Here is a 26194-nt window from a genome sequence, read left to right as displayed (position 1 = left end):
TAAAAAAAGAGAAGTATATTCTTCAGCTAAATGGATTGCTGACAACTGTGTTCCTCATTTTCAAATCTCTCAACTAAATAGTTAGGAAGAATGAGGCTTTCCTGTAAGTGAAAATGTCTGAGATTTAAAAAAACGAGATGTATAATTATTCCACCACACTGGTAAACAACAAGAGGCTACAATGGAAATACAGAAACAATATTTCTCATCATCTGACTGATTCAGCAAATCAATCTATGAGTATTTGATGGTGAATTCTATAATTTTCCAACAGTAGGCTTCCTGGCCCTACAGTCTTCCTAATTAAGTTTCATTGTTGTCATTCATTCATTTCTTATTATCATTAAAGAGACAGGGTCTTTCTCTGTTGCCTCGGCTGGAGTACAGTGGTATGATCATAGATCACAGCAGCCTCGAATTCCTGGGCTCAAGTCATTCTCCTGCCTCAGCCTCCTGAGCAGCTAGGACTAGAGGTACGTGCTGCCACACCCAACTAATTTATTTTTATGTTTTTTTGTAGAGACAGAACCTTGTTATGTTGCCCAGGTGGATCTTGAACTTCTGGTCTCAAGCAATCCTCCTGCCTTGGTCTCCAAAGTGCTGGGATTAAAGGGGTGAGCCATCATGCTAGGCCTTATTGTTATCTTTTAGTTCATTAAAATACTATATACTACTACAGCCTTCCTAAGTTTACTTAGCCTAATTTTCACTTTTATAAAAAGCTGGAGGAAAAAAAGATTGAATAAGCTAAAAATGAAGGGGGGAAAGCATGAAAAAGCCTCATCATAAGGGCATTATTTATAAACTCTGTACACTTTTGTTATGAAAACATTAGTATTTTACTAAAATAAGGGTAAACTTAAACAATACAAAAATCTCAGTCTTCTAGAAGTTCACACTACCTTGAAGGGCAACCAAGAAGCTGTTTTATTTTCAAATATATCTAACAAGGATTTAAGTTTTTAAAAAATATTTTCTATTTAAGTGAAGCTTCTGCAAATCATTCTTGTAAATAATGAGAATTTCTTCCCCGCAGGGGAATACTTTCTACTTCAGTGTTTCTAAGAATACAAAGGGTTAAAACCATGTAAAATATATTTTCTCACAGTTGGGGGAGAAAAAAAACACCGCAAATAGGAAACCAGACAGCTAGGGGGGTCAAAACACTACACTTCCAGGTCAGACTTCTGGTTGCAATTAAGTAAAATTCCTGAAAATATTTATAAGGAAATCATATTTTTGGTGTCCCCTTTCAGGTCTGGTAACTTTTATTTTCTTTAGCAGCAACTTATATTGTGGGTATATACTTATCTATTCATTCATTAAATACACACACACAAACACACAAATATACACATTTACTTGGACACATACATTAATCTATGACCCAGAATTGAAATTCAATCTTGGTCTAAAACTTAAAACTAGCATCTTTTCCAGGCATTCATTTTTTATGCGTGAGATCATGTGGAGTTAGTTTTGTTTTTGCTTAATGTAGGCATGGATAATTTTCTCAAGACATTTCACAAAACAGATCAGGCCAAGTTTCCCATTAGGTTATGTGGTTCATGATCAAATAATTAAAATAAATGTGAATCTGATTGGAGTTTATGCTCTAAGTAATAAGGGCATTGTGGTACAACAAATATAAACAAGCTATACAATTAGGTGTACCTGAACAGTTATTCACCATGCCTCTACTCAACTCCCTGGGAACAGCCCAGGGATTCTTTATGCTTCACAAATAAGCACCTCACTCTGAATCTGTGGCAAATTCACTTAGAGACAGTATAAATGTCTATTGTACCAAAGGGAGTCGATTCCCCTGTCCAGTTTATAGAAGTTATTATAATGAATATAAAATCATTTTGATTATGAACAACTGAAGTGGTTAACTAAAATATTTAGCAACTATAAAACTTCACAATTTTAGGTGATCCACTTTTATTCTAAATAATTAGAATAATTAGGGTGTCATGTTAGGGAATTTGACAATGAAAGCTCTCTCGTTTTTAATCACCACTTGGGTTAGAATCCCCCAAATTTCCAAGATACTCAGGTAGCAAATCACGGTCCCAATGTGTTAGACCACAGTGTACTATCCTAAACAAGGCCTCTTCACTCATCCTTCAAACACTTCAAAATCAAAGGGCTCTTACTGATACTTAGTCTGTAAGATAACTAGTATCCATTTTCTCTTTCAAGCTTCCTTATGGGTGTTAATACTATGAATGTGAAACTAAATTACTAGAAATTTGAAAATCCGGGCATTATGATGGGAGGTCCTGGCCAAAGGAAAAAAAAAAAAATTAAAAGGAACAGACAAGCTGGTGAATGCTACAAGTACTTCCTAGATAAGAGAAGGCTTTTTATTGCTAAGGTGTAATGGATCTGAAATTCTTGAGAAACAAACAGTACATGCTAAGTAAGGTAAACAGTTCCCACTATACCTTGTCATCCTACATATTAAAAATATGTATGTTACTCCTATGAGAAACGGCCACTGTTATATTGGGGGTGGGGGTTAGGGAGAGCTTTCCTGATTATTAGTATCTGTCAAACACAGGAGAAGTTGCTGCCTTCTAAGACTTCACCTGGAATGTGTCAAAGGAAAGTACGGCCTTGTAGGGTCTCACTGTCTCCCTGTATGCCCCAGTCCTCACCCCAATACATACATACCCAATGCTATGTGGCAGCTAAACCATTCAGACAATATAAAACCAGTGCCCCAGGTACTATGTTCCCAACATGCTGGAATAAATGACTTTCACTGGGTCAGGACTGTTCTCCTCTGCTGTGTAAATGGAACTACAGGCCTTCCATCCAGTTGTTATAGTTAGAAATACTGTGACCGAACAGATCACCAAAAGAAAGGTTTTTAATCTCACTCCACATCAATTTAAGGGCAAGTGATTTTCCTTCCTGTTACTTTTCCTCCCACTCCTTAGTGGGGCAGGAGTGCCAACCAGTTCTACCTGACCCCAGTGGGGACCTGTCTTTGGAATATGTAGTAATAAGTCATCAGTCTTCATGGAGCTAATGAGAGGGCAGGGCTCTGAGCTAACTGGGACAACTCGTTAAAAAAAATCTTGCGGTCGGGCACGGTGGCTCACGTCTGTAATCCCAGCACTTTTGGAGGCCAAGGCGGGTGGATCACCAGAGGTCAGGAGTTCGAGACCAGCCTGGCTAACATGGAGAAACCCCGTCTCTACTAAAAATACAAAAATTAGCTGGGCGTGGTAGCACGTGCCTGTAATCCCAGCTACTTAAGAGGCTGAGGCAGGAGAATCACTTGAACCAGGGAGGTGGTGGTTACAGTGAGCTGAGATTGCGCCTGGGCAACAAGAGTGAAACTCCATCTCAGAAAAAAAGTCTTGGAAAGTAGCATTTGATAACAGAGATCTTTCTAGAACCTAAGAGTCCTGGGGTATTTTGTAGAGCTTTTGTGAGCTTTCCAGTTCCCAGATATGCCGAAAGTCTGGTTGTAAATGTGAACAAGCCCAAGCAGATGCAAAAGTAATACTGGAGTTGTGCACCATAAAAGCTCCATCAGAACTGGCATTGTAATTTGAAGCAGAACAAAGGCAATATGAACTTTGTTTTATGATGGAAAAATTGTCTTTCTGATGTGTGGGGTAATGGGTTCAGATGGGTGAGGTGTGAGAGAAAGAAGCAGTGTGTTCACAGCAGGCCAACAGGATCATTCTAATAAGGTTTATACTTACATGGGAAAGGTCTTCTAATGGTTCAAATTGAAGTTTGACAACCTCTGGTCAAAAGAATTCTAACCTTTCTGGAAGATTTGTACATCACTTTTTTTGAATTTTAATTTTTTGTGAAATTTAAAAGTAGACAAAGTATCAGTCACTGCAACTCTGGCAATGTCCATAACAGGTGATGATAACAAGTGTAAACATTACCCTTGAAAGTTTAGAAATTTTGTTTACTTTCCATTTACTGTAATAAATGGTTAGAGAAGTTTCCCCAGTTTTCGAGAAAGCAAAGCATTTTGTGTTGTCATTGATGCTTTAGCACACTTTTGGTAAAAAGTATAAAACTTCAAGTTTTACAAATTACCCATTCCTGAAAAAATAATCTTTGTTGAAATTGTAGCACATTCACCAGACAACTTATAGGCATTTGCTTTCTCATTATTGCCCTTTTAAGCTTTACATGTGTGGATAAAAGCCTATAAAATGTTTTGACTGAGTACATTATGGGAAGAAATGTAAATAATAACCAAAGCTATTTAAACATGTGTAAAAAGAAAACATGTTTCCACAGTGCTTTATGAGAGATCTAGGGAAATCCACTTCTATTTGTAAAGGGCTGTGACTAGAAAAAATACAATGTCTAAACAGTAAAAATATTTAATAGAACAGCAGACAACTGAAAATGTGCTGTGCCGTTTTATTACTGTTTCTAAAACCACGTGAGTGACTATTTCTTCCCCTCTTAGTCCTCCTCCATGTCTGCTGTGGAAGTCAGAGAACTACCTAGCTTGCTCTGTGACTGCGGTACAGTTCCATTCCTATTGTGCGTGGGTGTGCACAATAGGAGCACATTCTAACTGCCCATTGTAATAACTGACTCACATAAAAAATGACTCTTAAAAATAGAATTACTTGTCAAGGGCCTATGTTTATTCAGGGATCACAGTGGTTGGATGTACAGTACTTGTTATTTTGTTGTTAATGCGTGAGAAAAACACTGACTGAAGGGAAGTCTATGGATGGTGTTTTAGAGCAAGTTTTCATTGTCCTCTGAAAATGCATGAAGGTTTGTATGGAGGAAGGGCTGGGCTCTCAAAAGGGAAAAAGTATTCCACTTCTGAAATTTATTTTAAATAGGAAAAGGCCCTGTTTTCAAAGGGCTGGGAAAATAAATACAAAACAAAACACCACATACACAAATTTGCACTCGCGGGGATGCCGGGGAGAATGGCTCACAATAAGCCTGTGTCTGAAGAGCAAGGAGAAAGCTTTTTTTGGCAGGTATCATGCATCGGGTGTTGGGGAAAGTTGAGGAAAATTTCTCAGACAGAGGAAAGAATAGGAAAGACTTGCTTGTTTTGGCAATTCTTGTCTTTTTCTTTTTCGCCTCTTGTCGTGTGAACACACACTGATTCCCCAACATGGTGGCAATGTGCCCCACCACAGAATGCTGCCTGGGAGGTGAGTGTTGACGAAGAGAGAGAACACCTTGGTAATTTGGCCTTGAATGTTCACCAAAGATACCTCGGATGCCACAGAAGGGTGAGCAGAGGGCTAGGTACTTTGGCTACAGATATAAGCTAAGATTTTAGAGAAGCATTCAGCTTAGAAGAAATGCCAAAAAGCAGGCCACCGCAGACAGAAATCACAGTACCCAGGAAAATTTAATTTATTTTATGGCATTTTCCAAAGGACTGGGTTTCTTAGATGTTAACTACAAGAAAAGGTTATACAGAATAGAATGATAGGCAGTAAAAAAAATTTACTGTTACTGTTCCACAAACAGAAAAATGTCCTGAACCCTATTTAGACAAAATGCATTGAGGCAAGTGCTTACAGCTGGAAGATGAGCTCTGTTTGGGGGTCTATTTCTCCCTTTCCATCTCATGATCAGAGAATAGAGAATATAAACTTTAAACCAAGATACACACATGGTAATTCAAGCAGAATACTGCTCCTAGTTAATTTAAAGACAGATGTGTTTTTATGATTAGAGGAAAACTGTATTTAAAAAAACCACGTAAACATACAATACTCTCCTTAATAGGGATACCAAAGCAACGAGGACAAACCCGGTATCAGACAGTGGAGTTTTCATGTGGCCTCTGACACTTCCTAGCTAGTTATCTGATCTTTGGGCAAGTTACTTGAACTACAAATCTGGCTCTCATCTGTAGAGAAAGGGTTCTAAAGCTTAGGAATGGTTAAAACAAGGGCTAAGAAGGCTGGCTAGAAAGGACTGTCTCAGGGATCTGCCATGGGTAGGTGGAAGATTTAACCCAGAGCCAGCATCCGAGGGGTGGATGCTCGGTAAGAGGTACCTGGGCAGGATAGTAATACTAACGAAGACCTGGGGTGGAGTGGGGCTGAAGGGAAGGTATTTCCTGTCCTTGGAGTCAGAAGATGTTGCAGCCTAATCTTACACTGGGGTAAGTTGTGGTTTTGACTTTCTGAAAACCAGATGAGAAAAGCTATTCAATAATTTGTCATTCACAGGCCACTTTCATCTCTGTGTTTTGTGTAAGGGGCAAGAGATGTTGCAATGGAAACATGCTGTAAAGTCTTGGCAAAGAAAATGGGACCTGTGAGTAGTAACAATTCATTTATTTCTCCCAACACTTGTGCTCTGACAGGCTCTGCAGTGGGTGCTGAACAGGACAAGACTCCTGTCCTCAATGAAACTGAAGTCTACCTGTGAGGCAGGGAAGCAACTGGAACAACGAGTGCTGCTACACCAGAGGGTGAGCAGGGAGAGAGGAAGGGAAGTGCTCTTGAGAGAGAAGCTACACAGAATCAGATAAGGCTCCTTGGAGGAAGTGATACCTGAGCACAGGCTGGAGGATGAGGAGGGCACACACAGGGGAGCAGAAGCAGTGTGTGCAGAAGCCCAGGGTGAGACAGCACCACACTCTGGGGATGGAGTTACGGGAGAGTGACAAGCTGATCAATGACCATGGGCACTCTCTGGGTTTGCTGGCCAAGGCCATTTGGGAATAATGACTCCTAGTCCCTGGGGAGAGAGGAACCTCCTGAACTCAGCCGACTGCAGGTCTAGCTGGAAGACTGCAAAAGCCTCCAGGTCCTGGGCAGCTGGCTCGTCCAGTATACTCCTAAGTAGCCAGACTGCTCGGTGCCTGAACCTGGGACTCAAATGTTTGCCACACCCAACTCCACAAGGTCACTTTTATGCTTGCCCAATAAAAAAGGGTGATGCAGGCCAGGCATGGAGGCTCACATCTGTAATCCCAACACTTTGGGAGGCTGAGGCAGGAGGATCACTTAAGCCCAGGAGTTCTGGACCAGTCTGGGCAACATCATGAGACCCCATTTCTGCAAATTTTTTTTTTTAAAAAATAGCCAGATATGGTGATACACACCTGTGGTCCCAGCTACTCAGGAGGCTGAGGTGGGAGAATCACTTGAACCCGGGTGGTTGAGGCTGCCGTGAGCCACGATTGTTCCACTGCACTCTGGCCTGGGCAACAGAGCAAGACCCTGTCTCAAAAAAAAAGTGTGCATGTGGCTGGGCATGGTGGCTCACGCCTGTAATCCCAGCACTTTGGAAGGCCAAGGCGGGTGGGTCACTTGAGGTCAGGAGTTCCAGACCAGCCTGACCAACATGGCGAAAACCTGTCTCTACTAAAAATACAAAAATTAGCTTGGTGTGGTGGCAGGCGCCTGTAATCCCAGCTACTTGGGAGGCTGAGGCAGGAGAATTGCTTGAACCTGGGAGGCGGAGGTTGCAATGAGCTGAGATCGTACCACTGCACTCCAGCCTGGACAAAGAGGCAAGACTCCGCCTCAAAAAAAAAAAACAAAGAGTGTATGTGTGTGATACATAGGAGCACACCTTGGTACATGATGCCCAGAGAGTACATGATCTGTCTGCATGCCGATCTGTGTGACAATACCAGCCTGTGCCAGGTGATCCCCCTGCATTCCCCAGAACTATCTGCAAAATGGTATGTGGCTCAACATGAGAAAGACATGCTACCAAGGCCACTCCTGAGTGGATAGCCACCTTGTGGGTAAGGGATGTCCCCCAGGGAGTAAGAGTTAGCTGCTGAGACAGTTAACAGCTGGAACAGATATGATGTCTGCACAGTACCAAAGCTCAAGAGTAAAGGTGGGGCAATTGGTAACTGGGTGAGTAGAAATTTGTAGTCAATTTAAGCACATGGCTGGACAAGTCACTTGGTCTACTGGAGGGCCATGATCCAGTGGTGATCTTGGTCGGAACCCTTTCAGAGTGGTGCACCCCAGAGGTGTCTCTGGCTTACCAGTTAATTGATTACATCCATACTTCCAAATAAGATGGAGAACATACTTAGACTCTACTTAAACTGTATGTTATGGGGTGAGCTGTGCACCTCTGTCCGCAAATTCATATGTTGAAGTCCTAACTCCCAGTACCTCAGGATGTGACTATATTTGGAGATTAGGTCTTTAAGGAGGTAATTAAATTAAAATGAGGTCATCAGGGTGGGGCCTAATCCAATGTAACTGGCATCCTCATAAGAAGAGACAAAGACATTTATAGTGGAAAATTATGTGAAGACAAAGGGAGAAGACGGCCATCGACAAGCCAAGGAGAGAGGCCTCAGAAGAGACTAACTTGCCAATACTTTAATCTCAGACTTCTAGATAAGAAGAGACCATAGGCATTTATAGAGGAAAACTCATGTGAAGACAAGGGAGGAGACAGCCATCAACAAGCAAAGGAGAGAGGCCTCAGAAGAAACTAACCTTGATCTTACACTTCTAGTCTTTAGACTTGGAGAACAAATAAATTTTTGTTAGTTAAGCCACTTGGCCTGTGGTATGTTATGGCAGCCCTAGCAAACCAATACACTGTATAACAGGAAAAAAGAATCTAGATCTGGGCCGGGCGCAGTGGCTCATGCCTGTAATCCCGGCACTCTGGGAGGCCGAGGGGGGTGGATCACCAGCCTGGCCAACGTGGTGAAACCCCATCTCTACTAAAAATATAAAAATTAGCTGGGTGTGGTGGCACGCACCTGTAATCCCAGCTACTTGGGAGGCTGAGGCAGAAGAATCGCTTGAACCTGGGAGGCAGAGGTTGCAGTGAGCTAAGATCACGCCATTGCACTCCAGCCTGGGTGACAAGAGTGAAACTCAGTCTCAAAAAAAAAAAAAAAAAAAAAAAAAAAATCTAGATCTGGTGCACAGGGACCTGACTTGAGCCACCTTAAAGGACAGCCATAGCTACCTGGCCAGTCTCCAGATTTGGGTCAGTACATGGACTTATTTTCTCCTCAAAAGGAGAGCCAGGCAGTCCTCAAGTAAGGACCCTTCAATAACATTACAAGTGCATCCTTTAAATCTTCCACGTGGGATCAACAGAGATTACTAAGGTATTTGCACGAGGGAAAAAGAGAAATATCCGAACTTTTGAGGAGGATTAGGCATTGGCTCTGAGATAATTCTTGGGTTCCTGATTATTGCTGTGATCCACCAGAGGGTGACATCTAGAAATGTGGCTTAAATTCATCTCACGAAGGGCACGGCATGTCTGTAAAAATCTGCAGATGTCTTCCCAGTTGCTGAGTGTATCCTTGGGATAGGTTTATTCTGCAACTGACAGAATCCACAGTTGGAATTCATGTTTCAGGGAGTGAGAACTATTATGGTAATTATAGGCTAGGTGAAAGTTTCTGGAACTTCTCCCATCCCACCAAAATTGTAAACTAAAATCAGTATTAATCCCTAGGAGATCAAAGAGATCTGCTGCCATGAGAAACCTGAAACACCCATGAGCATCTTTCATATAGTCTTATCTCACTTTCCTCTTTGGTAAAGCAGAACACAGATGAGTCTTACAGAATGATGGAAGGTTAATATAAGTTTAATTAGCCAGGGATTCTTCCAGAGGCGATCTCTCAGCTGGAGCACTACAGCACCTAGCACCAATACTACAGAGGCGGCAAAATCTGTTTTTTTCTATCTCAGTGAACAGCGAACACAGAAGCAGGTTTCTATCTACTGGCAGAGAAAGTCACGTAGCTTCACTGTTTTGCCTCATTGCTCTGTTGACATTCTGCTTCAGTGACACTACTGAATCTACAGGGACCTTCATTATCTCACTATCTTGCAGGACATTGTTCTGGTCTACTACACCAAAGGCATTATGATAGGACTTACACAGCACAAGGTGGCGTGTACTCTAGTTGTCATGCTAAGACACAGGCATGTCAGATGGTGACAGAGAAAGCCTTTCAAAATACAGTTTCTGAATGTACAATGGCCTGGTGCACAGGAAAAAGTTCATCTAAAAGGAAAGTCAAGTTTTTTACACCTTGTACCCCTTACTACTAAGAAATAAGCATAAACATCAATGAGCATGTCTGTGTGTTTCTCTGACCAATATGAGAGACCTGAAAAGGCAATAGCTTCACTCGCAGTTATGAACAGATAAAAATTTGTGCCTAATCAGTGGCACTGCCCAATGGGATGGTACTAGCCAGAAGTGAATGAGTGTGATGATATAACCTCACTCAGGGTGGAAGAGAAAAATCTGTCCAGTGAGCAGACTGTTGAGTGGTATATTTTGGGTCTATGTGGCCTATAAGGAGAGATGGCCTGAGAAACAAATATATACCGATTCACTGGCAGTGGTTAATAGTTTGAAGAGAGGGTCATCAAGAACTGGTGACATAATTTGGGGAAAAGTTATATAGAGTGTGAGAATATTTATATATTTTGTGAAAGTTCTCCAAAGAGCCCTGTCTTAGTCTACTGTGTTGCTAAAACAAAATACCACAAACTAGAATAAAGAATAGAAATTTATGTTCTCACAGTTGTGGAGGATGGGAAGTCCAAGATCAAGGCACCAGCAGGTCTGGTGAGAGTCTGATCTCTGTTTCCAAGATGGTTCCTTGAACACTGAGTCCTCCAGAGGGAAGGAATGCTGTATCCTCACACGGCAGAAGAAGGAAGGGCAAAAAGGGACAAACTCCCTCCATCAAGCCCTTTTAAAACAACATTAAACTATTTATGAAGGCTCTGCCTTCATATGCAAATACTTTCCCCACCTTCCAACTCTATTGCATTGGGGACCATTTCCAATGTGTGAATTTTGGGGGATACTTCACACCACAGCAAGCCCCATTCAGGAGAGGTTCTTATAATGAGTTAGACAAGATGATGTACCCCATGGATGCTGGCTGGCCTCTTTCTCTAGCTGCCAAAGTACCTGCTCAAAGGGCTCATAAGCAATGTGGCCATGGAGGTATGAATGAATGTTCTGCTAGGGCTCAACACAGACTTAACCTAACCAAGACTGAGCTCTGCCAAATGCCCAATTTGCTAGCAATAGCAATTAATCTGAGCCTTTCTACCAACTCTCATTTCATAGGGAGATAGGCCAGTGATGGTGGGTACATGGCATTTGACCTCTTTCATCACAGAGGAGCCAATGCCTTATCTTCACTAAAATGGAGCTTTCTTCTGGATTTGGATGTGCCCTGTATGCCTGCCATGTTTCTGCCAGCCACATCATCCATAGACTTCAGGAAGGCCTCATTTGCCATCACCACCACTGCAATTCTGACAAAGCAGCTTATTTTATAGGAAACAAAATAAGACAGTGGGCTTGTAAAATTCAATGGTCTTACAAACAATCAAGCACAGCTCAACTGCAGCTGGCCTTACTCAATGGTGGAAAGGTCTATTGAAAACTCAGTTGTGATGCAAATTATGAGGCAGGACCTTGTAGAACTGGAGTAAGGTCCTAAGGGATGCAACATAGGCTCCAACCAGCAGAACAGTATGTGCTACCTTGGCCAGATACGTGGTTCCTGGAACGAAGGACTGGAAAAGGGAGGTGACCACCTCAGCAAATGTTTACTTTCCATCCCCACGACTCTGCTTCCTTAGTACTCAAAGGATGATTATAACACAGATGATAACAATGAATCAGGCTGAAAGTTCAAAGTACGATGTGACTGTTTCAGGCTCTTTATGGCACTATACAGACAGGCCAAAGGGGAGTTGAAATGCTGGCTCATGAGAGATGAATGGGGGGAGAGAGGTACATAGACAAAAAAAAAAAAAAAAAAAAAAAAAATGTAATAAGTTCTACCTGGTGAAACATATCCAGTGCTAAAAGTTAACTAAAACAATGGCAATCTCATCAAGGTAGGACCACTGGCAGCTCAAATCCTGGGGGAATGAAGGTAAAGACTGCTAGTCAGATGAGTTATAGGCGAAGAACACAGGGAATACAAAATAAATAGAGGAGGGAAGATACAAACATCAACTACTTATTTCATGGTTACAGAAATTAGAATGGTAGCATCTACCTACCTCATTGTCTTCTTTGCTGCATCATGTATTTATTTATACATCAGTTACTTTTTTGGCTGTTTCCCTACTATTTTATTTAAGGTTTGTTGGCAGTAGTTCACTTCATTATTTAGTTGAAAAGTTAACAAATATGGGCTGGGAATGAACTAGAAGGGGAGTAAACATCACTTAGAAATCCTGGACTTGGAGCTGGGACTTGAGACTCTGGGTCATCTCTTTTGGAGGATATTTGGTGAGCACATTTCCTTTGTAGTTGGGAAAATCAGGCTGTTAGGCAATAGCTTGTTGTTACTGATTAGAAGCTCATGGAAGAAGGAAGCCAAGAGGAAAGTTATTAGTGGATATTTGTAACTTGTGTCCACCCACTCAAAATTGTTGACCATCATCCTATGTTTTGATGACTTTCCACATTTTATAAGTGTCACTTTCCCAAGGTAAAAGCCAAACATTTTGCCTCCCCTGACTAACTTGTAACTAGGAGACAGCCTAGAAATCTAGTTTTGCCTTGAGTCCCTTGTGGTGGACTCAAAAGGGAAAAAACAGCACAAGGCTGTGGCCACAGGCCGGGCAGTCAGTCTCTGCAGGATGGGGCAGAGGATGATGCTCAGCAAAGCTTCTGATACATGGTCCTAAGCATCACAGGGAGCATGTCTCAAAGCTGTCCCCGACTCATGGCTGAGGCTGTTTTGTGTAGCTTCACAACAGGGCTCTCTGGCACTCCCAGAGATCCTGTGAGCTATCTAATATCTTTAATCAACTTCTTCTCTGCTTAAGAGCCAGACCCACTCTGGCTAGTCTCAAGCAGAGAAAAAGTGAAATAAAGAATGTCAGGCAACTAAGGTTCCTGACCACAAAGGGTTTCAAGCTGGGAGCTATCACATATTTGCCTTCAAAAGGCCACTCTGGCAGCAGAGGTGTGGATGAATTAAGAGGAAAATCACAGGCTGTGGCATTAATTTAAGAGCTGATCAAGACGGGCCTTGACCAAGGGAGTGACAAAAGGGAAAAAAAAATTAAGAGGGAAAAAGGCAAAAACCACAAACCTAAACTATAAATATGCAGTTCTGTCAGTAAACACATAAAAACACACAGATTAATAAAAATCGAAAAGCACAATATCTCCTTTTTTGATTTTTGGCCTGTCAGTCTGGCAAAAATTAAAAACATTGGTAATACCCAATATTGGCAAGGTTAAGAGGAAAAAATATTAGTGAGGTAGAATTGATGGGAATTGACAGTCAAGTCTTTAAAAAGCCTTATATCACTAATTTTTACTGATACTGAAATAAATTTTCAGTAACTCTTAAAAACAATGAGGCTATTGGCAATGTCTGTACTATGCTGTTCTTTGACCAAGTTTGTGAGTAATTTTCATATTCCTTTATATCACATAATTGGAAAAACAGCCTCCAAGTCATTTATGCAAATTGTTTATAAAGAAATCTCAAAGCATAAAAAATATTAATATTATTATAGCAATGAGCAAAGTCACCAGCCTAGAGACTTCAGCTTATCCAGGGTTGTTATTAAGTATATATACCCATGTTGAGGCATATTCCAATATATGGATCTAGAAATGGAAAAAAAGGTAAGGAACTCATGCAAATGAGAGAAGATATCCAATTTACACAAAAGCATAAACAATCCACATTCATCTAAACTACCTACACAGAAACAACAACTCTATTTTCAGGGAACATGAGACATAGAACTGAAGACTGAGGAGGAAATAGGCATGGCTTTTTGGTTAGTGGTTTTGAACTTGGTTTTGAAACAGGCTTAAAAGACTATAGGATCAGCTGAAAACAGGCAGTTAGATAAATGTATAGAGAGATGTTTTTGGCACTGATGACAAAGTAAAAGCATGAATCAATTTCTGTTTTTAGTGACACTGTTAATAAACAATATAAGACAGTGGTATACCATGGCGTGTCCCTCTTGTCCCTGCAGGTGTCTAGATCTACACAGCCTAGAACAAAATGAACCTCTGTCATCTGTGAAAATCAATCCTGTGGTTGAGCTGGGTCCACAATGCTCATACCTTTTAGAAATTGACAGTTTAGTAAGAGTCTAAGCATTTATTAGCCAATCCCTACCAAAATACCAATGACATTCTTCACAGAAATAGAAGAAAATAACACTATAATTTGTATGGACCCACAAAAGACCCAAATAGCCAAAGCAACTGTGAGCAAAAGAACAAAGCTGGAAGCATCATACTACCTGATTTCAAAATATACTACAAAGCTATAGTAACCACAACAGCATGGTATGGTTATAAAAACAGACACATAGACCAATGGAACAGAATAGAGAACCCAGAAATAAGTTCACTTATTTAGAGCCAACTGATTTTTAACAAAGGTGCCAAGAACCATATTAGGGGAAAGGACATTTTCTTTAATAAATGCTGCTGGGAAAACCGGATATCCATATGCAGAAGAATGAAACTGGGCCCCTATCTCTCACTGAATATGAAAATCAACTCAAAATGAATTAAAGACTTGAATGTAAGACCCAAAACCTAAAAAACTACTAGAAGAAAACCCAGGGGAAACTCTTCAAGACATTGGTCTAGGCAAGGATTTTATGAGTCAGACTTCAAAAGCACAAGCAATAAAAACAAAAATAGAAAAATGGGACTATATCAAACTAAAAATCTTCTATACAGCAAAGGAAACAATCAACAGAGTGAAGAGAACCTGTAGAATGGGAGACAGTATTTGCAAACTATTAATCTGACAAGGGACTAATGTCCATAATATACAAAGAACTCAAATAACTCAACAGCAAATAAGCGAATCTGATTTTAAAATGTGCAAAGGATTTGAATATTTCTCAAAGGAAGACATACACACGGCCAACAAGTATATGAAACATTGCTTAACATTAATCATCAGGGAAATGCAAATCAAAACCACAATGAGATATCTCACTGCAGTTAGGATGGCTATTATCAAAAAGACAAAAACTAACAAGTGCTGGCAAGAATGTGAAGAAAAAGGAACTCATATACATGGTTCATGGGATGTTAAATTAGTACAACCATTATGGAGAACAATTTGGAGGTTCCTCAAAAACCTACAAATAGAATTACCATATGACCCACCAATCTCCCTACTAGGTATTTTAACAAAAGAAGAAAATCAGTATATTGAAGAGATCTGTACCCCCTTGCTTATTGCAGTGCTACTCACAATAGCTAAGATAATGGAATCAATCTAAATGTTCATCACCAGATGAATGGATAAAGAAAATGTGCTGTATGTATACACAATGGAATACTATTCAGCAATATATACAAAAAAAATAAATAAAATAAAATCTGTCATTCATGGTGATATGGGAGGGGGGCAAGGAAGTGCTGGGTAGAGAAGGGCAGGGTCACTGCTGAGGGCTCCACCCTTGGGCCTGTGCCCACAGACCTAAGTGAGAACAGGCACTCCTGTTTTCACGCCCAAATGTTGTATTTTCCAAGACCACCCTGGCCCACCACGCCCCCCATCTTATGCCTATAAAACCCCCCGAGACACTAGCGGGCACACACACAGGCGGCTGGACATCAAGAGGAGCAGAGGAAGGGAAGAAGTTGTTCTGACAGGCACCAGCAGATTCCGGCAGGCCATCGACAGCGGGATAACGTGAAATTCTGCCAGGGGCAGCTGGGTGGCCCAAATTAAGGGGAAGACCACCTTCCCACTAGATCCCCCTTCTGGCCTCTCCACTCACCTCGCGGAGAGCCACCTCCACTCAGTAAAACCTTGCACCCATTCTCCAAGCCCACATGTGATCCAGTATTTCTGGTACACCAAGGCAAGAACCCGGGATACAGAAAGCCCTCTGTCCTTGAGATAAGGCAGAAGGCCTAACTGAGTAGATTAACACAACCCGCCTGCAGACGGCTAAACTGAAAAAGCACATTGTAACACACGCCCACTGGGGCTTGAGGAGCTGTAAACACTCAACCCTAGACGCTGCTGCAGGGTTGCAGCCCATGCTTCCTATGAACTGCCCGTCTGTATGTTCCCCTAAGGGTTGAGCCGCAGGGCACTGATGACACATCCCCATCCCATGCCCTGTTTCAGGGATAAGGTATGTTTTCCTGTTTCAACAGCAACATGGATGAGCCCAAAGGAAATTAAGTGAAGTAAGTCCGGCACACATACACGATGGAATACTACTCAGCCATAAAAAGGAATGAATTAATGGCATTCTCAGCAACCTGGATGGGACTTGAGACTATTATTCTAAGTGAAGTAACTCACGAATGGAAAGCCAAACTCATAAGTGGGAGCTAAACTATGAGGATGCAAAGGCATAAGAATGGCACAATAGACTTTGGGGACTCAGAGAGAAAGGGGGGAAAGGGAGTGAGGGATAAAAGACTACAAATCAGGTTTAGTGTATACTGCTTGGGTGATGGGTGCACCAAAATCTCACAAATCACCACTTAAGAACTTACTACTGTAACCAAAAAAAAAAAAAGAAAAATAGAGATATATAGACATATTAAAATTTGATGATGTAATCAGAAAATAAGAAAACAAAATATCACATGTTCTCACTCATATGTAGAAGCTATTTATAAAAAAAATTGAGCTCATACAATTAGAGAGAGTTGTGAGTATTAGAAGACTAGGAAGGATGGGGAAGGGAAGGATAGGAAGAGGTTAGCTAATGGATATAAGATTACCACTAGAGTAAATTCTAGTGTTCTATAGCACTATAGGGTAAATATGGTTAACATTAATTTATTGTATATTTTTAAAAAAAACAGAAGTGAGGATTTTAAATGCTCACAACACAAAGAAATGATAAATGCTCAGGTGATAGATATGCTAATTACTCTAATTTGAAAATTACACGTTGTATACATGTATCAAAATATCACTCTGTATCCTATAAATATGTACAATTATTACGTCTACTAAAAATAAAAAACAATCCTTTAAAGAATTTACAGTTTCCTTAGGAATGTTTTATTTGCTATTTTTATACATTTTGCCTACCATTAAAAGTCCTGAGGGCTCTTTGGTTAATTTTCTTTACCCAAACAAAGTATCTTCACTAGGACATATTTTTAAAATGTATCACTATACTAACATGACAGAGTCAAACATAATTGCCATCTCTACAGAGCAGAAATTCTATTTATTTTTTGTCCAAAATCAAAGTGCTCTGTGCCTACCTTTTAAGGACAAGGGATTAGATCTTGTGAATTCTGCATTTGATGGCCTGTGCTGTTTGCGAAGTTCCAAGTACTCCCGAACTCTTGAATCAATGGTTTCTTTTAACAGTAAACAGACTTCCTAAAGCAAATAAAAAATTAGATATAACTTTCTAATTTAATGCAAAAAAGTTAACATGATATATATTAAAAAGTCAACAATGAACATTTCGTTTCATTTTGCTTTATAATTTAGCTGTGAAGGTTGAAAGGAATGTCATGTGTGCTCATGAATAACACCGCAAATTTAAATTTGCTGCTGAAGTTTGCTCGAAACCATGATGTTGGCTCACTGTGTGATCTGGGAAAGTCATTTCATTTCTTTCTGCCTCAGTTTCATACTTCTAAAAGAAAGATAAAAACATTTCAATGTAAACTTCAGGGCGAGGAGGTAATAAGTGTGGTAAAGAATGCTTTCATATAAGTATCAATCAGTTGTACTGTGACAAATAGAAGAAATAAGTCAAGAAGAGCCAACACTGGCTGGCCAAGGGCCCCAGGGAAACACCCAGTGTAGCCAGCCAGGGGACTATAGACAGGGATGGGGCCAGGAGTAAGGGCATATTCATCCACTGCTGGTGCAATGGCATGGGGAACCCACACCACAGCCCAGTCAACAGCAAGCAGCCCCCCATGGTTTCAGGGGACTGTTTCATGTTTATAGGCACAGTGTCGCTAGATCTTTCTTCAAAAGGAGTCAGAAACAGTAATTTTTATATAAACTATCCCATTTTTCAAACTTGGTCTAAAATTTTTTAAAAATCTAAACACCATCATTCATTAGTTTCTAGTCTTGGGTTTACAAATCTACTCAAGAAGGAAACTGTTGAGCAGTGAGTTAAGCAGAGAACTGGAAATCACTAATCCTATTTTCTTCTACGCTCTTGTTGATGATACTGTATATGCCTCTTTGTTTTTGTAAAAACGTACTACACTCATGTACTAACAGTGAAAATAATGTAATTTCTCTAAAGTAGATTAACATTTATTAGGCGACAGAAACACATGGTTTTAATTCAATTTCAGTATTCCTTATCACTAGTAAGTTTCAGGATAGGTCAATTGTTTTATTGTTTTGGTGTTATTTATAATAAAAGTAAACAAAAATTTAAGCCCAACCACACAATGGGAAGATACTCTTTGCAGTTGTTTCCTGCACTCACAGGAAATTGTAACCTAATGTAGAAAAAGAGAGTAAAATCATACACAAATCTAACTTTCTTAATTTAGATTAAGAACTGATGTATAAGGACTGATGATTCCTGTTTAATTCCCAAAGACTGCAGCAAACTCAGAGTTGCCCAGGTCACCTCAAACCTGTTTTGCTGGTTTCTTGCAATGTCATCTCAGGCTGATCTCTTAGAATCTTCACAAATTAAAACAACAAAATTTTTAGCTGTTCTAAAGAGCAATGATACCAAAACTTTTCCTTTATTAAAAACACTTGTACCCCTCAAACAATATAGAAAACCCTTGATTTAACTCATGAGTGTGAGTTTCTAGATAAAATACAAACACTGGTTTCCTCTCTCCTTCTTTTCATGTTGCAGCCTAAAGATGCAGTGCCTCATGGAATACAGAGATATCCCTTTGCAGTTGAGTGTTTCGGCATTGTTCACACAACAAAAAGGCAGCCTTGCTGCCTCATAGGTTTTCTTTTTTTTAAACAATTAAAGAATTTTGCTTCACATGCAGAGTTCAACTATGACTGGGCTAGAAAATATGTGCAAGACATACATGGAAACAAGGATTGCTAAAATTTGGCCATAAATGCCCTATAAGGCTAAAACTAAAAATAGCATGACAAAAATAAAGCAAAGGCTCATACACACAAACTTTCTCCCTCTAGCTGTGGGGCTTTCCTTCCGTGAGTCAGTTTGACGAATGGAAGGTAGACCAAGTGCAGTGTGATAGACACCAGTAACCGACCACACCACACTTAGTGAAGCTTTCTCTTCAGAACCACAACAATGCAAGAAAAGAAAACTTCTCAGCTACCTTTGAGGGGCAGACAAGAAGAACAAGCTAAAATCAGTGCTCAAGAGAGAGATGCAGAGGGCATCTCTAGGCTAATGGGCTGTGCTCGCTTCCTCAAGTTGACACATGGAACAGTTTGAGTTCAACTGTTTGGGTACAAAGACTACTCATGCCTCACTCAAAATAAACATATGTTAATACATGTAATTAGTTCTTTTTTCTAAAAAGGAACTGGATATTCTTAGGCTTTCACTGTATAAAATGACTGTTAAAATGGAATCAAATTGGTTGCTCATGAAATCCGAATCATGAGAGGATCTAAGGATAAAGAAGATGAAAGCCTGGGGACACTGAACCTAAGTTAAAGTCATAGCCTTTCTTCAACTAGCTTTTCTCCTTTCTTACACACACACAAATAATCCCAGAGGAATTTTAACATCAGCGAATTTTGTTTTTTTGAGACAGGGTCTCACTCTGCCACCCATGGTGGAGTTCAGTGGCATGATCACAGCTCTCACTGCAGCCTTAACCTCCTGGGCTCAAGTGATCCCCCCACCTCAGCCTCCAGAGTAGCTGGGACTCCAGACACAAGCCACCATATCTGGCTAATTTTTATATTTTTTATAGAGACGGGGTTTCACCATGTTGCCCAGGCTGGTCTTGAACTCCTAGGCTCAGGCAATCCGCCCGCCTTGGGCTCCCAAAGTGCTGGGATTACAGGTGTGTGTCACTGCACCTGGCCAACATACATTTTAAAAGGGCAAATTAAAGAAGCAGCAGCAAACCGACCATTTGGTTTTGAGAGGCAAGCTCAGCCTGTTAGAGCGACCTGCCCCTTGCAGCTGCCAGCGCAGCACTGCTCTGCAGGTCCTGTCATGCACTGCGCAGCTTTGCTAAGTCATGCCCTGCTGCCCTCAAGTAGGTACTATGAGCATCCACGCAGCTGCATGTGGCTCCTAAAAAAACAAAAACCTAGCCTCACGCTTTGGCTATGAGGTGATTCACACATCCAGGGCTTTATTTTAAAGCATTCCAAATTAACTGAATCTTGGGCAAAACAGACTCGATATTAACAAGAAAGGTCTAAGGCCGATAAAGGTCTAAGGTGGCAAAGCTGAAAGGGAATGGAGAACGAACGGGCCTGGAATGATGGATTCTATAACATTGTTAATTTAAGTAAAGTCAGAAGATTTTGGGGTGAGGTCCCCTTGGGTGACTGTTGGTCACTTTGGGGAAACGAGTGAACAGTTTTGAATCACAGCAACATGTGTCAGTAAGCTAGGAGTGGAATTATATGAAGGTAAGTGGCAGTAGGAGATATTGATTGACTTGCTAAATATTTAAAAGTCCTGAAGAGGAGAGTCCACAGTTATTTACCTGAATGATAAATCCCACCATACAGAACCTTGTGCCTTCCTTTTCTCAGCTTTAGGTCACCAGGTATTATTTGCAAAATAATGACAGCAAAGTCTTGATAATATTATCCTTTGAATGAAAACGTATTATCCTATAAAATCTTTTTTGGGGGGTGGGGATCTTTTTTCTAGTGATCTCCAAAAGCTGATTAAAAGTAATTATCACAGAAAAGGGTGGCTTTTTTTTTTTCACCACTATCAATAGTTTCTTCTCCATATACTATATTTTAACAAATCTGATTTTTATTTCTTAGTCTAAAAAGCAACTGTGATAAATGGACATCATGGATAACGATATTTTTAAAGGTATGTGAAAGCCACAAGCTGGTTACTCCTGCTCTCTGGTGAGCAGGGATCGGAGAAGGAGGCAAAGTAATGGTGAGAGCTCAATGCAGCTTGTAAGCCTCCACCACAAGCAGCACTTGGGTGGGATTGTTGAAACTTAGAACCAGGAGTAGATTTGGCATCTAGGCAAACCTCTTCACTTTCAGATGAGGAGGCTGAGGCTCAGCTAAGTCCAACATCACGCTCTGCTAAGCCCCTGGCTACTGGCTTTCCTGACTCACCATTGTGAGAAGGTACACAGTCAAGTATCTCCTCACTTGTCAAAGGCTCATGATAATACAAGGATGATAGAAAATAAAAGCTGAGGCTTTAAGATGGGTGTGAAGGTTCAGCCTTGTGTTAACTGCCACACCTGCTTCAGGTGCTCAGGCCATCCTTCACAACCAGTCAGGTTAAAATCCCTGATTACTGAAATAGTCACTTTAACTTCTTCTTCTTTTCTTTTTTAATATATAGAAATCCTTGCCCCAAAACAAAGAGGTATAAAATGTCTGGTTTAAATAATAGAGTATCATATGAAGTTTATGAATGTGTCAGTTTCTAAAGGAAAAAAAAAGTGGGTGCCTATGTGTCTGTCATTGGGAATACAATTGTTTTTCAAGGATTAAATACTCAACATTTTTTTCCCACTAATAGAAATGAAAGCTGGAAAGAGCTAATATTTCTTGTAGCAGCAGCAGCTACTTGCAATTAAATAGTAGAAAGTTTTGTTGTACCTCTTTCTTCTGTTCAGAAAACCAGCTTGTATCTTTGTTTGAACCTTGTGGCAAGATATGAAGATCCACGAGGACAGCAAAATTCCCACACTGAAAGACATTAATGGCAGAGTCAGTGTCTGTGCGGCTCATGCCCAGCAAACAATGAGAGAAAATCTCACAAATTCCTATGTGGTTGCTCATGATGAAATGGCAACAAAGTTCACTACTAGATAGAACTTTTAATAAAGAACATGGTTACAGGTCATAATCTACTACTTTTCCTAAGTTTAACATTTACAGTGGAAATGCTAAGGAGAGATGCAATGTTAATCAAGACAAGAAAGACAAAATAGCTGTCTCTGGGCTGCACCTTGAAAGGGGATGTCCAGGCATCCCGGCAGCAGTTGGAAGATGTGAAGCATCAAGAGAAGTTAAATAGGTCATTACTAGGTAGGCTCCACAAAAGAATGATTCCATGCACAGCCAGGGGAATTCTTTCTTCTAAGCAGCAAATAACAGATATAAGATACTGCATTTTTAGACGGACAAAAGGATTGGCTAGGACAGTACACTTTGGAATTAAATAGGAACATGGAAGAATGAGAAATAAGGAAGAAGATAAAGATAGATACTGAATGCTAGTTAACAAAACAAAACAAAATTCATTAAAGTATGCTACAAAACTGTACAAAGCCTGACTCTGTTCTTATTCTATAGGCTAGCGCTGTCCAGCACTTTAGAAAAAAATGGAAATATTCTATATATATGCTGTTCAATAAGACAGCCATATGTGGCCATATGTGGCTGCTGAGCACTCAAAATGTGGCTATTGTAACTGATAAATTTTTAATAAAATTTAAATTAAATTTAAATAGTTACATGTAGCTAGTGGTTCCATACTGGATAGCACAGTTACAGACGCTGTGAAAAGTTGTTGCCTTATAAATCCTCACATATGAGTGAAGTAATTTCTGAGAATCACAAGATAACTGTGAACAAACTAATTTGATAAGGAATGGGACACCAAGGTTGGGGATGGTCTGAGAGACCCAGAGGTTCGGTTTATGAGACTCAGAAGTTCAGTTTTTTCACTTCCTTGGCTGGACAGTTTTGTTTTTCTTTTTAAATTCTGTCGTATATATCAACAGTGAAAGGAAAGTAGTTTCAACAAATGGTTAGACCATCAGATGTAAATATAAAGTGAAACTTGACACCTACCTCACGCTATACACAAAATTTAATTTGAGACGGATCACATACCTAGGCAAAAAAGCCAAAACTATCTACCTGATCTTCGGAATAGGAAAAGATTTCTTAGGACCCAGAAAGCACCAAATATTGAGAAAAATAGTTGTAAAATTGTTAAATTTTCAAAATTAAAAATTTCTGTTAACCAAAAAAGCACCATTAATAAAATAAATAGGTATGTTACAGACTGGGAGAAATGTATTTATGTATTCAAAAATACATGTATCTGGCAAAAAGGATTGGTACCCAAAATATGTAAAGAACTCCTACAAGCTGATATTTAAGAAAAAACAAAAAACAAAAAACCTGAGTTTGAACAGACACTTCACAAATAGGATAAATGAATGGCTAATAAGAAAATGAAAAAAGTGTTCAATATCATTAGTTATCAGGCAAATTAAAATTAAAACCGCCAAGAGATACAACTATAATACCCACCAGAATGACTACAATTAAAAAGACTGACATAACATGAAATGTTGGTAAGGATATGGAGCAACCCAAACTCTCATACTTTCCCAGTGGAAATGTAAGATGGTCTAACCACTCTGGCAAATGGGTTTGTCAGTTTCCTGTAGTTAAACGCACATTTACTTATCAACTGAGCCAATGATTCCTCCCCAGGTATTTACCCAAGAGAGATGAAGTATATGTGCACACAAAGACTTGTATGCAAATATTCATGGAAGTTTTATTTATAATAACCCAAAGTGAAGACAACCCAGAAGTCTACAACAAGAGAACAAATTGTGCCATATTCATGCAATGGAATGCTACTCACCACACTACCGATAGACTCAACATGTATTCATCTCAAAAACATTAGGTTGAACAAAAGAAGCCAGACCAAAATAACACATACTGTATGGTTCCATCTATATATAATTCTAAAACAGCAAAATCAATGTGTGATGAAAGGAATCAAAACAGTAATTTCCCAGGGGGGTAAAAAACTGGGTGAGAACTGTCACAAAGGAACTTTGTATGTGATAAGAATATTCTGTATCTTGATGGGGTATGTTATGTATACACTGCAATCAGTTCCTTTCACTATATTTAAATTATACATCAATAATAAACAATTTTTAAACACTGTGTAAAATGCACTCATACTTGTTGGCAGTTATTTAAAATATAGGTATTACGTCCCTGAAAATGTGTGGGAGACCAAAATGAAGGTTACTGGGTAATAAACTGTGAAGCATGTTGAAAGATGGTTTCCTATGATGTAAAAGAGTGCACTTTAGTGTGTTACAGTTCAGTGTGTTGCAACCAGCATTTTATTTTAATGAAAGAGAACTGAAGATAATATTAGAATGCAATACAAAATATCAATGTGTCATATGGTAAGATCAAGAATTGTTTTGTGAAATGTAAGTAAGTGTGTACTCAGTTATGATGGAAAGCCTATTTCTTATTGTGGGTTGTAATAAAAAATGTTTGAAAACCACTCAAGTATACTGTTAAAGTCCTTCTCAGCTGTTGGTTACAGAATTTAACCTTTAAGGAGTATGCTGCCACCAGGTGGAGGTCGCATGCCACAACTACAGGATCTTAGCCACGGAATATTAACCTTTCCTGTGCCATGGACTTATTTAGCCAACTGTGAAGCTGATGAACCTTGCTCAGAATAATATTTTTAAATGCGTGAAACACAACACATAGGATTAACAAGAAAACCAATTACACTGAAGTACAGTTATCTTAATGAAAGAAAAATTTGAGACATAGGAATGTATGCCCTTGTTTATTAAGGCATTGGGTCTTGTCACATAGTGATGGATCTAAGCATAAATGATATCTTCATTAACTGCAACAAGCTTAATGTAATATGAAAAGAGCTATAATTTCTAATGGTGACAAATACTGCTAATATTATTCATATTTTTATTATGAATCCTACGTTCATAATAAAAAGGAAAACTAAATTTACTAGAACTTGATGACAATAAAGACGTAACTTTTTCCCATGCAAGTTCACTGGCCTCTGAATTCAATCACAGGCCCATTGAAGTTCCAAGGATTCTGGAATAAAAGCCCTTCCAAAATGGTAAAATATGTCTCAACACATTTTATTGCAGGTTCCTACAGGTGCTCTTTCCTGATTTTTTAATCTAAACCAAGTTCACTGCTACCTTTTCATTAGCAAAACTAATTGTTTTTTTTTTCTTGTAACCCTCCTACCACCACAAAACTAATTTAAAAAAAAAAAAAAAAAAGGGTGGGGGGAGGGGAATCTTAAGCTTAAGCAACTTGAATTGATACTGTAACAGCAGCTTGCTGAAGAATTAACCTAATAGTAAGGTCCAATTTGGTATTTTTCTCACCATTTTGTGACTTTGATCACAAATAACCTAGTCTAAGTTTGAAAATAAACAGATTGAGTAGAATGTCTCTTTTTAGAAAAATAAATTGTCAAATCTTACTGTGGTGATCAGACTTTCCTGGGGTTTCTGGAAGCCTCCACTGTTTGGCAGGCAGTCCCCTCCCCCGCAGGGGGCTCTCCCTCTGCAGCCTGCAGTTCTGAGCTCTTAACTCCCTCCCACACTAGGCAGAGGTATTCTGCCTTTCCAAAGTTCCCTGCTCTCAAAGCTTTGCTTCTTGTCTCTCATGAGAAAACAGAAGTGAAAACAAAAAAAAAAAAAAAAAAAGAAAGCTTCTTACACTGCCAGCAGCACAGCCTCCCTTTCTCCTCCTCCTAATGAGAAGGTTATTTCTAGTCTCAGAAGATCAACTCTCCAGCTTTCTTCTGAGAGGAGCAACATGGTAACCATCACTCCTTTCTCAGCCCAGAACTGGTCACTCTGCAGAGGCCAAGCCACCTCTTGAGCAACCAGCAGGCTGCTAGGAATAGCTTCACATTGCATGCACTGGGCTGCGAGTCCCCCAGCCAGGGTCTGGTCTGGCTTCTATCCCCTCCACCCAGAGGAGTCAGCCAACAACAGGGGTGTCACCCCCAACTCCTCCCTTTCCCTAACCCTCCAGAATCAGTCACGCATCTTGTCCATTTTAATTTTTTAGAGCATTCTCACACACACTTCTCTCCTGCTCTGCTGCTCATATCTTCTCTCACTTGGAAGATTACAGTCACTTCTGTCGGTGTCCTGGATGAACCTTCAATGCATATCCAGGAAATCTCTAACCTATACATCGGATCAGTCCACTCATGCGGCAGCTCAGAGCAGCAACTCACAAGCCTTTAATGAGGCCCATGTCTTTGTCTCCTGCACCTGACTTTTTCATCCT

The 26194-nt window shown here is 40.0% G+C and overlaps 1 protein-coding gene across 3 annotated transcripts in view; it reads right to left on the bottom strand.

Moving 5' to 3' along the window:
- The window catches only part of SLX4IP (SLX4 interacting protein), a 200968-nt gene that overhangs the window by 56401 nt on the left and 118373 nt on the right, over positions 1–26194 (bottom strand). For 2 of the 3 annotated variants that reach the window (XM_002829951.5, XM_054541586.2), the window contains exons 3-4: positions 21719–21808; positions 17227–17347 (exon numbers count right to left, since the gene is read on the bottom strand). In XM_002829951.5, coding sequence (XP_002829997.2) covers positions 17227–17347; positions 21719–21808 — 211 coding nt within the window. The remainder of the gene's footprint in view (positions 1–17226; positions 17348–21718; positions 21809–26194) is intronic. The other variant, XM_054541587.2, reaches the window with a different exon arrangement.

The sequence above is a fragment of the Pongo abelii genome, chromosome 21 (genome assembly GCF_028885655.2).
Source record: "Pongo abelii isolate AG06213 chromosome 21, NHGRI_mPonAbe1-v2.0_pri, whole genome shotgun sequence".
In the NCBI taxonomy this organism is placed as follows: domain Eukaryota; kingdom Metazoa; phylum Chordata; class Mammalia; order Primates; family Hominidae; genus Pongo; species Pongo abelii.
The sequence above is the reverse complement of the archived record's forward strand: the minus strand, read 5'-3'. Positions and strand labels throughout refer to the sequence as shown.